The sequence below is a fragment of the Anolis carolinensis genome, unplaced genomic scaffold (genome assembly GCF_035594765.1).
Source record: "Anolis carolinensis isolate JA03-04 unplaced genomic scaffold, rAnoCar3.1.pri scaffold_10, whole genome shotgun sequence".
In the NCBI taxonomy this organism is placed as follows: domain Eukaryota; kingdom Metazoa; phylum Chordata; class Lepidosauria; order Squamata; family Dactyloidae; genus Anolis; species Anolis carolinensis.
This window is the reverse complement of record NW_026943821.1, coordinates 20,475,083-20,490,502: the sequence shown is the minus strand read 5'-3', so window position 1 is coordinate 20,490,502 and position 15,420 is coordinate 20,475,083. Positions and strand designations below refer to the sequence as shown.

The 15,420-nt window shown below is 40.2% G+C and overlaps 1 protein-coding gene across 1 annotated transcript in view; it reads right to left on the bottom strand.

Moving 5' to 3' along the window:
• Nucleotides 1-629: 629 nt before the first annotated feature.
• Nucleotides 630-15,420, bottom strand: part of lck (LCK proto-oncogene, Src family tyrosine kinase) — a 27,741-nt gene continuing 12,950 nt past the window's right edge. The window contains exons 7-13 of the mRNA XM_062962854.1: nucleotides 15,102-15,251; nucleotides 13,465-13,617; nucleotides 12,181-12,360; nucleotides 9,239-9,315; nucleotides 8,838-8,991; nucleotides 5,412-5,543; nucleotides 630-3,541 (exon numbers count right to left, since the gene is read on the bottom strand). Of these exons, the coding sequence (XP_062818924.1) occupies nucleotides 3,339-3,541; nucleotides 5,412-5,543; nucleotides 8,838-8,991; nucleotides 9,239-9,315; nucleotides 12,181-12,360; nucleotides 13,465-13,617; nucleotides 15,102-15,251 (1,049 nt within the window). The 3' untranslated portion in view covers nucleotides 630-3,338. The remainder of the gene's footprint in view (nucleotides 3,542-5,411; nucleotides 5,544-8,837; nucleotides 8,992-9,238; nucleotides 9,316-12,180; nucleotides 12,361-13,464; nucleotides 13,618-15,101; nucleotides 15,252-15,420) is intronic.

Genomic DNA, 15,420 nt, shown 5'->3' with positions numbered 1-15,420 from the left:
GGTTATGGGCGTTGTAGTCCAAAATAACTTATTTTGATTTGTTTTTTCCTAAATCAAATGTATTCTTCCACCTAAAAAAGGGGGTTTTTTGGTAGGATATAGAAAACATACCAGGTTGAACTCAAGCTCCCAGGATCCCATAGCATTGAGCCATAGCAGTGAAAGTGGTATTAAACTGCATCAAGTCCACAATGTAGATGCAATTTGATAGACTCGTATTTCTAGATCCGATTGCGCCTATCTGCTATTTAGTATTGTATTTTATGAACGTTGTTGTAATTAATTAGTTAATTTTATTAACTAATAATTAACTAATAATTATTAACTAATTAATTGAATAACTAATAATTAACTAATAATTATTAACTAATAATTATTATTAACACTATAATTAATAGTTAATAAATAATAATAATTTATCAACTAATATTTTTAATTATTAATTTTTAATAATAATTCACTATTTTAATTGATTTGTATTGTATTATATATTTTTTTTATATGTGTGTTTTATTGTAAGCCGCCCAGAGTCCCCTTTTGGGTGAGAAGGGCGGGATACAAATGTTGTAATAAATAAAATACATAAAATCTAGATCCAGAGAGCAAGGCTTCAAAAATGGGGAGGAAAAAATAATTCATATTTTATTACTTTTTCAAAAAGTGTAACAAATTTGACAAAAATAAGACATTTGAATAGGAAAATATACAATAAAATCCTTGGAATGTAGACTAGAGTCACAGTGCATTCATTCAGTGTAGACGTATCCAGTCCATGTATATAAAAGTCAAAGTATGTAGCTATGTATGTTTGTTTGCATGCTGGGTGAAGTGGCCTCCTGTGATGTCACTGGATTGGCTGCTGCTAGGTGAAGTGTCCCTTTGTGAGCACTGGTAAAGAAAAGTGGCTTCTATACCAGTGGTTCCCAACCTTTTTTTGACCAGGGACCACTCTCCAACATTAGTACCAAAAAGGTTATGAATCAGTTTTTAGTCAACTTTAGATTCGGTTTGATTGTTTGGGGTGCTGATTCAGAAAATTGCATTGGATAGACCACATCAGCTCTAGTTTCTGATCCAGTAGTCGCCATCTGCTCACCCAACAGAAAGGTAAAGATTTTCCCCTGACATTAAATCCAGTTGTGTCCGGCTCTGGGAATTGGTGCTCATCTCCATTCCTAAGCCAAAGAGCCGGCGTTGTCCATAGACACCTCCAAGGTCATGTGGCCAGCATGACTGCATGGAGAGCTGTTATCTTCCAGCTGGAGCTGTACCTATTGATCTCACATTTGCATGATTTCAAACTGCTAGGTTGGCAGAAGCTGGAGCTAATGGCGGGAGCTCACCCCCTCCCCGGATTCAAACCTGGGACCTTTCGGTCTGCAAGTTCAGCAGCTCAGCGCTTTAACACGCTGCGCCACTGGGAGCTACTCACCCACAGAAAACCTTATTTAAAAATCTAGAGTGAATGTGGTCTATCCAATGCAATTTTCTGACTCAGCACCCCAAATAACCCCAGGAACAGGCCTAAAAACGAAGACACCAAGAATATATATACAGTAGAGTCTCACTTATCCAAGCCTCGCTTATTCAAGGTTCTGGATTATCCAAGCCATTTTTCAATGTTTTCAATGTCAATGTTTTCAATATATCGTGATATTTTGGTGCTAAATTCATAAATACAGTAATTACTACATAGCATTACTCCGTATAGAACTACTTTTTCTGTCAAATTTGTTGTCTAACATGAGAAAATAAAAGAAAGTAGAAGAGAGGGAGGGGAAGAAAAAAATGAAGGAAGGGAAAAAGAAGGGAAGGGGGACGGAACCCGGGGGAGGGGTCAAAAGAAAGGAAGGAAGAGAAAAAAGGAAAGGAAAGGGAGGGAGGGAGAGAAAAAGGAAAGAAGAGAAAAAGGAAAGAAGAGAAAAAAGGAGAAGCAAAGGAAGGGAGGGGGAAAAAAGAAGAAGGAAAAGAAAGGCAAGAAAGAAAGAACAAGCAAAGGAAAGGAGAAGGGAGGGAGGAGAAAGAAAATAAGAGAAAAAGAAAAGAGGGGGAAGAGAATCAAGGAAGGGGAGAAAAGGAAGGAAAGAAAGAAAGAAAGAAAGAAAGAAAGAAAGAAAGAAAGAAAGGAAGGAAGGAAGGAAGGAAGGAAGGAAGGAAGGAAGGAAGGAAGGAAGGAAGGAAGGAAGGAAGGAAGGAAGGAAGGAAGGAAGGAAAGAGAAGGAAGGAAGGAAGGAAGGAAGGAAGGAAGGAAGGAAGGAAGGAAGGAAAGAAAGAGAGGAAGAAAGGAAAGAGAGGAAGAAAGGAAGGAAAGAGAGGAAGGAAGGAAGGAAAGAGAGGAAGGAAGGAAGGAAGGAAGGAAGGAAGGAAGGAAGGAAGGAAGGAAGGAAGGAAGGAAGGAAGGAAGGAAAGAGAGGAAGGAAGGAAGGAAGGAAGGAAGGAAGGAAGGAAGGAAGGAAGGAAGGAAGGAAGGAAGGAAGGAAGGAAGGAAAGAGAGGAAGGAAGGAAGGAAGGAAGGAAGGAAGGAAGGAAGGAAGGAAGGAAGGAAGGAAGGAAGGAAAGAGAGGAAGGAAGGACGGAAGGAAGGAAGAAAAGAGAGGAAGGAAGGAAGGAAGGAAGGAAGGAAGGAAGGAAGGAAGGAAGGAAGGAAGGAAAGAGAGGAAGGAAGGAAGGAAGGAAGGAAGGATGGAAGGAAGGAAGGAAGGAAAGAGAGGAAGGAAGGAAGGAAGGAAGGAAGGAAGGAAGGAAGGAAGGAAGGAAGGAAAGAGAGGAAGGAAGGAAGGAAGGACGGAAGGAAGGAAGGAAAGAGAGGAAGGAAGGAAGGAAGGAAGGAAGGAAGGAAGGAAGGAAGGAAGGAAGAAGAAAAGGAAGGAAGGGAGGAAGGAAGGAAGGAAGAAAAGGAAAGGAAGGAAGGAAGGAAAGGAAGGAAGGAAGGAAAGAAAGAAGAAAAAGAAGGAAGGAAGGAAGGAGGGAAACAGCGAGAGGTATAAAGAGAAGAAAGAGAAAGAAGGGAAAAAAGCAGTGAAACTTGGTGACACTAGTACGTCACTAAACTACAACTCCCAGGACCTCGTAAGGTTGAGCTGTGGCAATTTTAAGTGGGGTCAAACTGCATTCATTCTACAGTGTAGACGCACCCAATCTTTCACCCAACAAGAAGTCCCAAGACTCTTTAGCACTGAGCCGTGGCAGTGAATGTGCGTCAAACCACATTCATTCCACAGTGCAGACGCACCCCGGGTCCAAGAAGACGGGCTTCCTGCCCTGAAAGATCTTCTCCGCTGTGAGTTCCAGATAAATGGGTTCCATTCAGCATCTTTCCAATGCGGTGCTCCTCCTGCTCAGACCTGCTGCTCGTACTGCCCTTCGGTGGCCGTGAAGAAGTCCTCCAGGACCCCTTTCAGGAACTCAAAGGTGGGCCGCTGCTCGGGGCTGTCCTTCCAGCACTGGAGCATCAGCTGGTAGAGCTCAGGCGGGCAGTTCTCCGGGGGCGGCATCCGGTAGCCCCGCTCCAGGTTCTGGATGACCTCCGGGTTGCTCATCCCTGGAGACACAAGCACAAGGAAAGGATAAGGAAGAGCACCGGGGTTATTATCAGGAGGGAAAAGGGTCTCCAGTGAAGCTTTGTGGTCAATCCTTGTTCCCACAACAAGCCACCTTTTCCAAAATCCGGTTCTCACAGGGACAAAAATGAGGTGGGGTCTTCTGAACAGAGGCACAGACAGCAAAGTAAACACCACAAGTGTGCGAATCCTTCCCAATGTGATCCAAAGTTTAGATAGATAGATAGATAGATAGATAGATAGATAGATAGATAGATAGATAGAGATGGATGGATAGATAGATAGATAGATAGATAGATAGATAGATAGATAGATAGATAGATAGATAGATAGATGGATGGATGGATGAATGGATAGAAGGATGGATAGATAGAAAAATAGATAGATAGATAGATAGATAGATAGATAGATAGATAGATAGATAGATAGATAGATAGATAGATAGAGATGGATGGATGGATGGATGGATGGATGGACAAACAGACAGACAGACAGATAGATAGATAGAGATGGATGGATGGATGGATAGATAGGTAGATAGATAGATAGATAGATAGATAGATAGATAGATAGATAGATAGATGGATGAATGGATAGAAGGATGGATAGATAGAAAAATAGATAGATAGATAGATAGATAGATAGATAGATAGATAGATAGATAGATAGAGATGGATGGATGGATGGACAGATAGATAGATAGATAGATAGATAGATAGATAGATAGATAGATAGATAGATGGATGAATGGATAGAAGGATGGATAGATAGAAAAATAGATAGATAGATAGATAGATAGATAGATAGATAGATAGATAGATAGATAGATAGATAGAAGGATGGATAGAAAGAAAGAAAGAAAGAAAGAAAGAAAGAAAGAAAGAAAGAAAGAAAGAAAGAAAGAGGGAGGGAGGGAGGGAGGGACAGAAAGAAAAAGAAAGAAAGAAAGAAAAAGATGGACAGAAAGATAGATAGATAGATAGATAGATAGATAGATAGATAGATAGATAGATAGATAGATAGAAAGATAGAAAGATAGAAGGATGGATGGATGGATGGATGGATGGATGGATGGATGGATGGATGGATGGATGGATGGATGGATGGATGGATGGATGGATAGATAGATAGATAGAAAGATAGAAGGATGGATAGATAGATAGATAGATAGATAGATAGATAGATAGATAGATAGATAGATAGATAGGCTGGCGTTCCACTTACAGAATGTCCCCGTTCCAATTTACAAACAAATTCAACTTAAGAACAAACCTACAGAACTTGGGGACTGCCTGTACAATAAACACTCAGGCCCCTTCTACACTGCCATGTAAAATCCATATTATCTGATTTGAACTGGATTATATGGCAGTGTAGACTCAGACCTCTGCTACACTGTCATATAACCCAGATTATCAAATCAAATAATCCACATTATCTGCTTCGATCTGGATCATATGAGTCTACACCGCCATATAATCCAAAATGGATAATCTGGATTTTGCACGGCAGTGTAGATCCAGCGTCTCAGGTCCCATCTGCACTGCCATATAAAATGCAGATTTTCCGCCGCCAGTGGCGCAATAGGTTAAACCCTTGTGCTAGCAGTTCGAATCTGGGGAGTGGGGTGAGCTTCAATCTGTCAGCTCCAGCTTCCTATGTGGGGACCTGAGAGAAGCCTCCCACAAGGATAGTAAAACATCAAGCATCTGGGCAACGTCCTTGCAGATGGTCAATTCTCTCACACCAGAAGCAACTTGCAATTTCTCAAGTCTCTCCTGACACACACAAAAAACTAGATTATATGGCAGTGTAGATCTAGCCAGTGTTTTACTGCTGAAAAGGTCCAACCTGGATAAGGAATCCGGCCATAGGTGATGATTTCGGTCAGCAGGATCCCAAAGGACCAGACATCAGATTTGATGGTGAATGTCCCGTAATTGATGGCCTCTGGAGCTGTCCACTTAATGGGGAACTTGGCACCTGGAATAAGCAAGATGATGATGATGTTGATATTTATTATTATTATTATTATTATTATTATTATTATTATTATTATTATTGACACAATGACATAGTGTAACACAGCAAACAAGATAGATATGCTGGATTTCGTATCACAAAATCACAAGTCGAACACTTCCCAAGCGTTTAGGACTGTGTGATGGATTTTTGGATGATGTGCGCAGATCCCAGTAGGGTGGCCTTTTGCAGTTGACAGATCGTAACTTTGTCAATGTCTATTGTTTCCAAATGCTGGCTGAGATCTTTTGGCATGGCACCCTATTATTATTATTATTATTATTATTATTATTATTATTATTATTATTATTATTTTATTATGACACAGCAAACAAGATAGATATACTGGATTTCGTATCACAAAATCACAAGTCGAACACTTCCCAAGTGTCTAGGACTGGGTGATGTATTATTATTATTATTATTATTATTATTATTATTATTATTATTATTATTATTATTATTATTTTATTATTATGACACAGCAAACAAGATAGATATGCTGGATTTCGTATCACAAAACCACAAGTTGAACACTTCCCAAGTGTCTAGGACTGTGTGATGTATTTTCGGATGATGTGCGCAGATCCCAGTAGGGTGGCCTTTTGCAGTCAGCAGATCGTGATTTTGTCAATATCTATTGTTTCCAAATGCCGACTGAGGTCTTTTGGCACGGCACCCAAAGTGCCCATCACTACTACTACTTCTTCTTCTTCTTCTTCTTCTTCTTCTTATTATTATTATTATTATTATTATTATTATTATTATTATTATTAGGCTTCTTCCTTTGTTACCAACCAAGCCAACAAAGGCTGGATCAACATTGCCCTATATTCCAGGCTCTGATCCCTAATGATCTGCTTTGCACTGGATTTTATGAGTCTACGCTGCCAGAGAATCCAGTTCAAAGCAGATAATATGGGATCACATCCTGGGATATAAGGCAGTGTAGATGCAGCCAAACAAACACATAAGGTAAAGGTTTAAGTCCAGTCGTGTCCGACTCTGGGGGTTGGTGCTCATCTCCATTTCTTAGCCGAAGAGCCGGCGTTGTCCGTAGACACCTCCAAGGTCATGTGGCCGGCATGACTGCATGGAACGCTATTACCTTCCCGTCTATTGTTCTACGCACATTTGCATGTTTACGAACTGCTAGGTTGGCAGAAGCTGGGGCTAACGGCGGGAGCTCAACCCCACTCCCCGGATTTGAACCACCAACCTTTCAGTCAACAAGTTCAGCTGCTCAGCAGTTTAACCCGCTGCACCACCGAGGGCTCCTCAACAAACATAATACAGTTAAAAACACAAACACTCATTGACAATACATAATCAGCTGAAAGAGCATAACACCAGTTTAAACAGTAAGCATATTAAAACAATCAGCACCTAGCTTCATATAATAATAATAATAATAATAATAATAATAATAATAATAATAATAATAATATTTTTCCATGTCAGGAGCGACTTGAGAAACTGCAAGTCACTTCTGATGTGAGAGAATTGGCCGTCTGCAAGGACATTATCCAGGGGACGCCCAGATGTTTTGATGTTTTACCATAATAATAATAATAATACAGTAGAGTCTCACTTATCCAACACTCGCTTATCCAACGTTCTGGATTATCCAACGCATTTTTGTAGTCAATGTTTTCAATATGTTCTGCCGCCCATTTACGTTGGATAAGTGGGACTCTACTGTAATAATAATAATAATATGCCAGAAAAAATGACTTTAGAATTCTACCCTTTTTGAATTCTGGCCACAAGAAGGCACTCTGCCTCCATCAGATTACACAACCTTTCGAACCTTTTCAATGGCCCAGGAGGGAAAACTACCATATATACTCGAGTATAAGCCAACCTGAATATAAGCCGAGGCCCTAATTTTACCACAAAAAAACTGGGAAAACACTGACTCCAGTATAATGACATTAATTGATACCAATAAAATGACATTAATTGAGGCATCAGTAGTTTAAATTTTTTTTAATCTTTACACCAAACTGTAATTTAAGATATGACTGTTAAACTCTGATTAAATCATTATTTTCATCTTCTTCTATGTAAATGTGCTTATATATCCTTTTAATAATAATAGAGTGAAATAATAAATGTAATAATAATAATAAATGTAGTAAAATAGTAAATGTAATAATAAATAGAGTAAGATAATAAATGTATTAATAATAATAAAAATTGAGTAAAATAAATGAAAAAGTAACAACAATAATAGAGTAAAATAAATGAAAAAGTAACAACAATAATAGAGTAAAATAAATGAAAAAGTAACAACAATAATAGAGTAAAATAATAGATGTAATAATAATAATTAGTAGAGTAAAATAATAAATGTAACAATACCAATAATAATAAAGAAAAATAATAGAGCCTCACTTATCCAAGCTAAACGGGCCGGCAGAAGCTTGGATAAGCGAATATGTTGGATAATAAGGAGGGAGTAAAATAATAAATGTAATAATAATATTTATTTATTTATTTATTACAATATTTATATCCCGCCCTTTTCGCCCAATAGGGGACTCAGGGCGGCTCACAATAAAACTCATATATAAAATTATACAATACATTGTGAATCAATTAAAAAGTTATTAAATTACATCAGACATTCATAAAAACACATATAAAATACAGTTGGGCATGTTCCGAGCCTAAAAGACTGGGTCTGTCAATTGAGTTCCAGCATACATAATAATAATTAGTATTTATTTATCTCTATTAATAATTAATAGAGTAAAATAATAAATGTAACAATACCAATAATAACAGAGAAAAATAATAAATCTATACATGAGTATAGGCCGACCCGAACATAAGCCCACCAGGACGCTCAACCGAGTATAAGCCGAGGAGGGGGTTTTTTTTCAGTCCTAAAAAAGGGCTGAAAAACTAGGCTTATACTCGAGTATATACAGTATATTGTCTTGCAGATCCTTGTGAAAAGTGTCACCGTCAGAGCAAAAATCCCAGTTTGCCTTGTTGGGAGATGGTTTTGGAACAACTCAGGCAACCTGGGACAGAATAATATAAATGCCTCTGTGCATGAGCAGAGTGCAATTAATGCAGTTTGGCCCTGCTTGAAGTACTATAACTCAATGCTACGGAATCCTGGGAGCTGTAGTTTTGCAAGGTCTTCAGCCTTCTCTGCCAAAGATTAAATTGAATTCCAATTCCCAGGTTTCCATGGAAGTTAAAGCGGGGCCAAACTGAATTAATTCTACAGTGCAGACCCACCTTCCTGAGCCGTGTATTCATCATCCTCGATGAGCCGGGCCAATCCGAAATCGGCAATTTTGCAGCAAATCGCCTCCGACACCAAGATGTTTGCAGCTCTCAGATCCCGATGGATGTAGTTCTTCTTCTCCAGGAAAGCCATGCCTTCTGCAATCTATATGGGGATCGAGGGTGGCTTCGTGAAATAGCCATATTTTTATTGTATGTTCGGTTCTATTGAAATGATGGGGCTACAACTCCCATCACCCCTAACTGTGGATGATGGACACTGTGGTCAGGAATATTCCGGCAAACTAACATTAGGAAGAGCTGTGTCTCTTCCCTTTGAACCAAAATAAATACAAACCTACTCCCACCCCAAAAAAATGCTTATGGAAAAGTATCAGTAGGAAAATTAATACCTGGGCTGACATGTCCAGCAGTTTATAGATGGTCAGCCGGCTGCCTTCACTGCCTTTAAGGAAATCCACCAAGTTCCCTATGGGGAGGAAAAGAAATTATATAGTAAAACATGTGATTCAGGCATTGGGGTGTCCACAGTGCCTCTGAGCATATGTAGAGTGCTATTTATAAAGCCTACATCGACAAGAGCTTAGCTTCTTTTGGCAGATGCAACGCGAGAAATGCAATAATATTAATATTAACCACAATCAACAACATTGGAAGTTGTGATTCACGCATTGGGGTGTCCACAGTGCCTCTGAGCATATGCAGAGTGCTTTTTTATAAAGCCTACATCGACAAGAGCTTAGCTTCTTTTGGCGGATGCAACGCGAGAAATGCAATAATATTAATATTAACCACAATCAACAACATTGGAAGTTGTGATTCACGCATTGGGGTGTCCACAGTGCCTCTGAGCATATGCAGAGTGCTTTTTTATAAAGCCTACATCGACAAGAGCTTAGCTTCTTTTGGCGGATGCAACGCGAGAAATGCAATAATATTAATATTAACCACAATCAACAACATTGGAAGTTGTGATTCACGCATTGGGGTGTCCACAGTGCCTCTGAGCATATGCAGAGTGCTTTTTTATAAAGCCTACATCGACAAGAGCTTAGCTTCTTTTGGCGGATGCAACGCGAGAAATGCAATAATATTAATATTAACCACAATCAACAACATTGGAAGTTGTGATTCACGCATTGGGGTGTCCACAGTGCCTCTGAGCATATGCAGAGTGCTTTTTTATAAAGCCTACATCGACAAGAGCTTAGCTTCTTTTGGCGGATGCAACGCGAGAAATGCAATAATATTAATATTAACCACAATCAACAACATTGGAAGTTGTGATTCACGCATGGGGGTGTCCACAGTGCCTCTGAGCATATGCAGAGTGCTTTTTATAAAGCCTGCATCAACAAGAGCTTAGCTTCTTTTGGCAGATGCAACGCGAGAAATGCAATAATTTTAATATTAACCACAATCAACAACATTGGAAGTTGTGATTCACGCATTGGGGTGTCCACAGTGCCTCTGAGCATATGCAGAGTGCTTTTTTATAAAGCCTACATCGACAAGAGCTTAGCTTCTTTTGGCGGATGTAATGCGAGAAATGCAATAATATTAATATTAACAGCAATCAACAACATTGGAAGTTGTGATGCACATATGGGGGTGTCCACAGTGCCTCTGAGCATATGCAGAGTGCTTTTTTATAAAGCCTACATCGACAAGAGCTTAGCTTCTTTTGGCGGCTGCAACGGGAGAAATGCAATAATATTACATTGGAAGTTGTGATGCACACATGGGGGTGTCCACAGTGCCTCTGAGCATATGCAGAGTGCTTTTTATAAAGCCTGCATCGAAAAGAGCTTAGCTTCTTTTGGCGGATGCAACGCAAGAAATGAAATAATATTGATATTAACCACAATCAACAACATTGGAAGTCTTATCTTAAATTTGAGCTTTATGTAAATATTCAAAAACATTTAACCTACTGATGCCTCAATTAATGTAATTTTATTGGTATCTATTTTTATTTCTGAAATTTACCACCCTCGGCTTATACTGGAGTCAATGTTTTCCCAGTTTTCTTTTTTGTGGTAAAATTAGGTGCCTCGGCTTATATTCGGGTCGGCTTATACTCGAGTATATGTGGTAGCTATTTCTGCCAAGTGTGCAAAAGTGAAAAAACACAATTAAAATGCATCAAAAATACAATTAAAAACTAGATATCCCCCTCTCCAGTTCAACAGTTAGATGCACCCTACACTAAAAGCTACTAATAATAAATTTAGAGGAACTATATATTTCTGGAACTAGTGGCAATGGAGCCCAGGGTCTTTGAAAGACAGGAAACCACTCCCGGATCCGCGTCTATTTCTGCATATTTGCAGTGATGTGTCATGACAACCTTCCACTTCCTTCGCTTCCTCTACTGCCCTGGACCAAGTTCAGCAAAATGGGGTCCCGGCCTCTATTTGACAAAGTTACTTCCAAAATAACTCGTATTACATCATATTATCAAGAATCACCTAGAATCATAGAATGGTTTAAAACAGAATAAAATCATTGAGTTAGAAGAGACCCTGAATGCCCCTCCGCTCCAATCCCTTGTTGGGATGGCCAGCAACTCAAGTTCGGACTAATGCCAAGAGTGTTGGCCATCCCATTGACGAAAGGTCATCAGTTGACACTATCTATGGTCTTATGAAACCATCTAGATGGACTTTGAGGATCCCTTTCCTTACCGATGGTCTTCTGATGGCCTGATGAGATCATCTAGATGGACTTTGAGGGTCCCTTTCCTTACCGATGGTCTTATGAGACCATCTAGATGGTGTTTGAGGGTCCTTTTCCTTATCTATGGTCTTCTGATGGCCTGATGAGATCATCTAGATGGACTTTGAGGGTCCCTTTCCTTACCGATGGTCTTATGAGATCATCTAGATGGCCTTTGAGGGTCTTTTTCCTTACCGATGGTCTTATGAAACCATCTAGATGGTCTTTGAGGGTCCCTTTCCTTATCTATGGTCTTCTGAGATCATCTAGATGGTCTTTGAGGATCCCTTTCCTTACCTATGGTCTTATGAGATTGTCTAGGTGGCCTTTGAGGGCCCCTTTCCTTAGCTATGGTCTTATGAGACCATTTAGATGATCTTTGACGGTCCCTTTCCTTACTGATGGTTTTATGAGATCATCCAGATGGCCTTTGAGGGTCCCTTTTCTTACCGATGGTCTTATGAGACCATCTAGATGGTCTTTGGAGGTCTCTTTGCTTACCTATGGTCTTATGAGAGCATCTATAAAAGCTAATATGATATATGCAGAGGCAAAGCTATATATGCAAAAGTCTACTATTTTCCGGCTTATGGTTCCTTCAGTTTGATCTCGTCACCTTTCTCCATGAACTCCGTGATGATGTACATGGGCCTCTGGGTGACCACCGCATAGAGGCGCACCAGGCGTGGGTGACGCAGCTTCTTCATGAGGTTGGCCTCTGCCAGGAAGGCTTCGGGGGACATGCTGCCCTGCTTCAGGCTCTTGATGGCCACCTTGGTGTGGCCGTTGTACATCCCTGCCAAGGGAGACGGACAACTTGGTCAGACATTGGAACAGAAGAAAACAGTATTTTCTAGCCAGGAAACACCACCAGCAACCCATCAGATCTTGGGATATAGGGACAGGGTAGAAGGGCCCTTAGACCCCTTCTACACTGTCATATAATCCATATTATCAAAGCAGACGATCCACACTAACTGCTTTGAATTAAATCGTATGAGGCTGTGTCTACACTGCCATATAATCCAGAGTGTCAAAGCAGACAATCATGATTTGCTTTGAACTGGATTATGTGAGTCTACTGTATACTGCAGTATTATAATAATAATAACAACAACAACAACAACAACAACAATACATCACACAGTCCTAGACACTTGGGAAGTGTCCGACGTGTGATCCAATACAACAGCCAACAAAGTGTCTGCTAATAATAATAATAATAATAATAATAATAATAATAATAATAATAATAATAATCCGAAAATACATCACACAGTCCTAGACACTTGGGAAGTGTTCGACTTGTGATTTTGTGATATGAAATCCAGCATATCTATCTTGTTTGCTGTGTCATAAAATAAAATAATAATAATAACTTTATTTATACCCTGCTCCATCTGCCGAAGAACTTGGGGCGGCTTACACTGGGACCAGCCCAAAACAGTATTACATCAATAAAAACAGTAACACAATAAAATCACAATATAATCCAGTTCAAAGCAAATCTGGATTTTATATGGCGGTGTATAAGGGGCCTCAGGCTGGATCTACACTGCCATATAACCCAGATTTTCAAAGCAAACAATCCACTTTATCTGCTTTGAACTGGATTATATGAGTCTACACTCAAATAACCCAGTTCAAAGCAGATATTGTGGGTTATCTGCCTTGATATTGTGGATTATATGACTGTGTGGAAGGACCCAAGATCCAGCCAGAGACATTTGCAGTGTTCTTCCAGTATTTGGACACTTCTGGTCTTCTATTGAGTGGATTTAAATTGCATTTTTGTTAATTTCAAAAGCAGAAATGCGGAGGGACAACTGAGCTTGCTATTTGCTGGGCCTCAAATGGGATCCAATCCCCCAAAAAAGCAGAACTTTGCCACACGACTCACCTTTCCAGACTTCTCCGAATTGCCCCGCTCCCAGCTTCTCCTCCAGTTTGAGGTTTTCCCGGGGCACTTCCCATTCGTCCTGCCACCAAGGCTTTTGGGGCTTCTGGGTCTGGCAGGGTTTGCCCAGCCGGGTGCAAAGGCCGTCGGTGTTTCCTGCAAAAAAAAGTCGAAAGAGATGCTTGAGGAAGAAGGCACCAAAAGTAACATTTGAACGCCAAACATCCCTCCTCATTATCCAAGATATTCGCTTATCCAAGGTTCTGCCAGACTGTTTAGCTTGGATAAGTGAGACTCTACTGTATGTGTTTTTGACTGTGTGTTGTACCCTGCCTTAAGGAAAGGTGTATTATTAATATTATTATTATTATTGACACAACAACATAGTATGACACAGCAAACAAGATAGATATGCTGGATTTCGTATCACAAAATCACAAGTCGAACACTTCCCAAGTGTTTAGGACTCTGTGATGATGCGTGCAGATCCCAGGGGGGGTGGCCTTTTGCCGTTGACAGATCGTAATTTTGTCAATGTTTATTGTTTCCAAATGCCAGCTGAGATCTTTTGGCACGGCACCCAATGTGCCGATCACCACCGGGACCACCTGCACTGATTTCTGCCAGAGTCTTTGAAGTTCAATCTTGAGGTCCTGATAGCGGCTGAGTTTTTCCTGTTGTTTTTCGTCAATGCGACTGTCACCTGGGATGGCAATATCAATGATCCAAACCTTTTTCCTTTCCACAACTGTGATGTCTGGTGTGTTGTGTTCCAGAACTTTGTCAGTCTGGATTCGGAAGTCCCACAGTATCTTTGCGTGCTCATTTTCCAATACTTTTGCAGGTTTGTGATCCCACCACTTCTTTACTGCTGGTAGGTGGCACTTGAGGCATAAGTTCCAATGGATCATTTGGGCCACATAGTTGTGCCTCTGTTTGTAGTCTGTCTGTGCGATTTTCTTACAGCAGCTGAGGATATGATCAATGGTTTCGTCAGCTTCCTTGCACAGTGTGCATTTTGGGTCATCAGCTGATTTTTCGATCTTGGCCTGAATTGCCTTTGTCCTGATGTCTTGCTCCTGGGCTGCAAGGATCAGGCCTTCTGTCTCCTTCTTCAGGGTCCCATTCGTGAGCCATAGCCAAGTCTTCTCCTTATGAGCTTTTCCTTCAATATTGTCAAGGAACTTTCCATGCAATGTTTTGTTGTGCCAGCTGTCAGCTCTAGTTTGTAGTGCGGTTTTCTTGTACTGATTTTTTCTGCTCTGCTTGGAGGAGTTTCTGATATTATTATTATTATTATTATTATTATTATTATTATTATTATTATTATTACACTATATAACAAAATTTGAAAACAAATCTGTTCCTGGTTTGAAAGTGTTGTTCCCTGTTTAATTGTGCGGTCCTTACTTTGAAAGTAGTTGTTCTACTCCAGAAACTTTGTTTTTGTGGCTGCCACAAACTAGGTTGAATGGGTTAAAACTCGATGAGCTATTCATTGCAAATCTAGAGTAAAATATGTTGCAGGATATCCCTCCCACAAGACTGAATCCAAGGACAAGGGAGGAAAAAACCGGGCACTATCCAATGACCCACATCCCGACACATAGACAGCGCATGGCCTCCTCTGCCAGCCTTACGCATATAATGCTCCACCAGGTTGTGGAGGCTGTCGAAGGTGATGCGCGGGGAGATGTAGAAGCCGCCGTTGTCCATGTTGCGGATCTTGTAGTGCTTCACCACTTCCCCTTGGTCCTGGTCAAAGTCCCGGACGGAGAGGCTGAAGGAGCCTGAAACACACACAAAAGAGAACATCAATGCGCTATCACTTTAACTGCAATTTGGGGAAAAAAAAATCTGTTCCTGGTTAGAATGTGTTATTTCCTGTTTAATTGTGCGGTCCTTACTTTGAAAGTAGTTGCTATACTCCAGAAACTTTGTTTTTGTGGCTGCCACAAA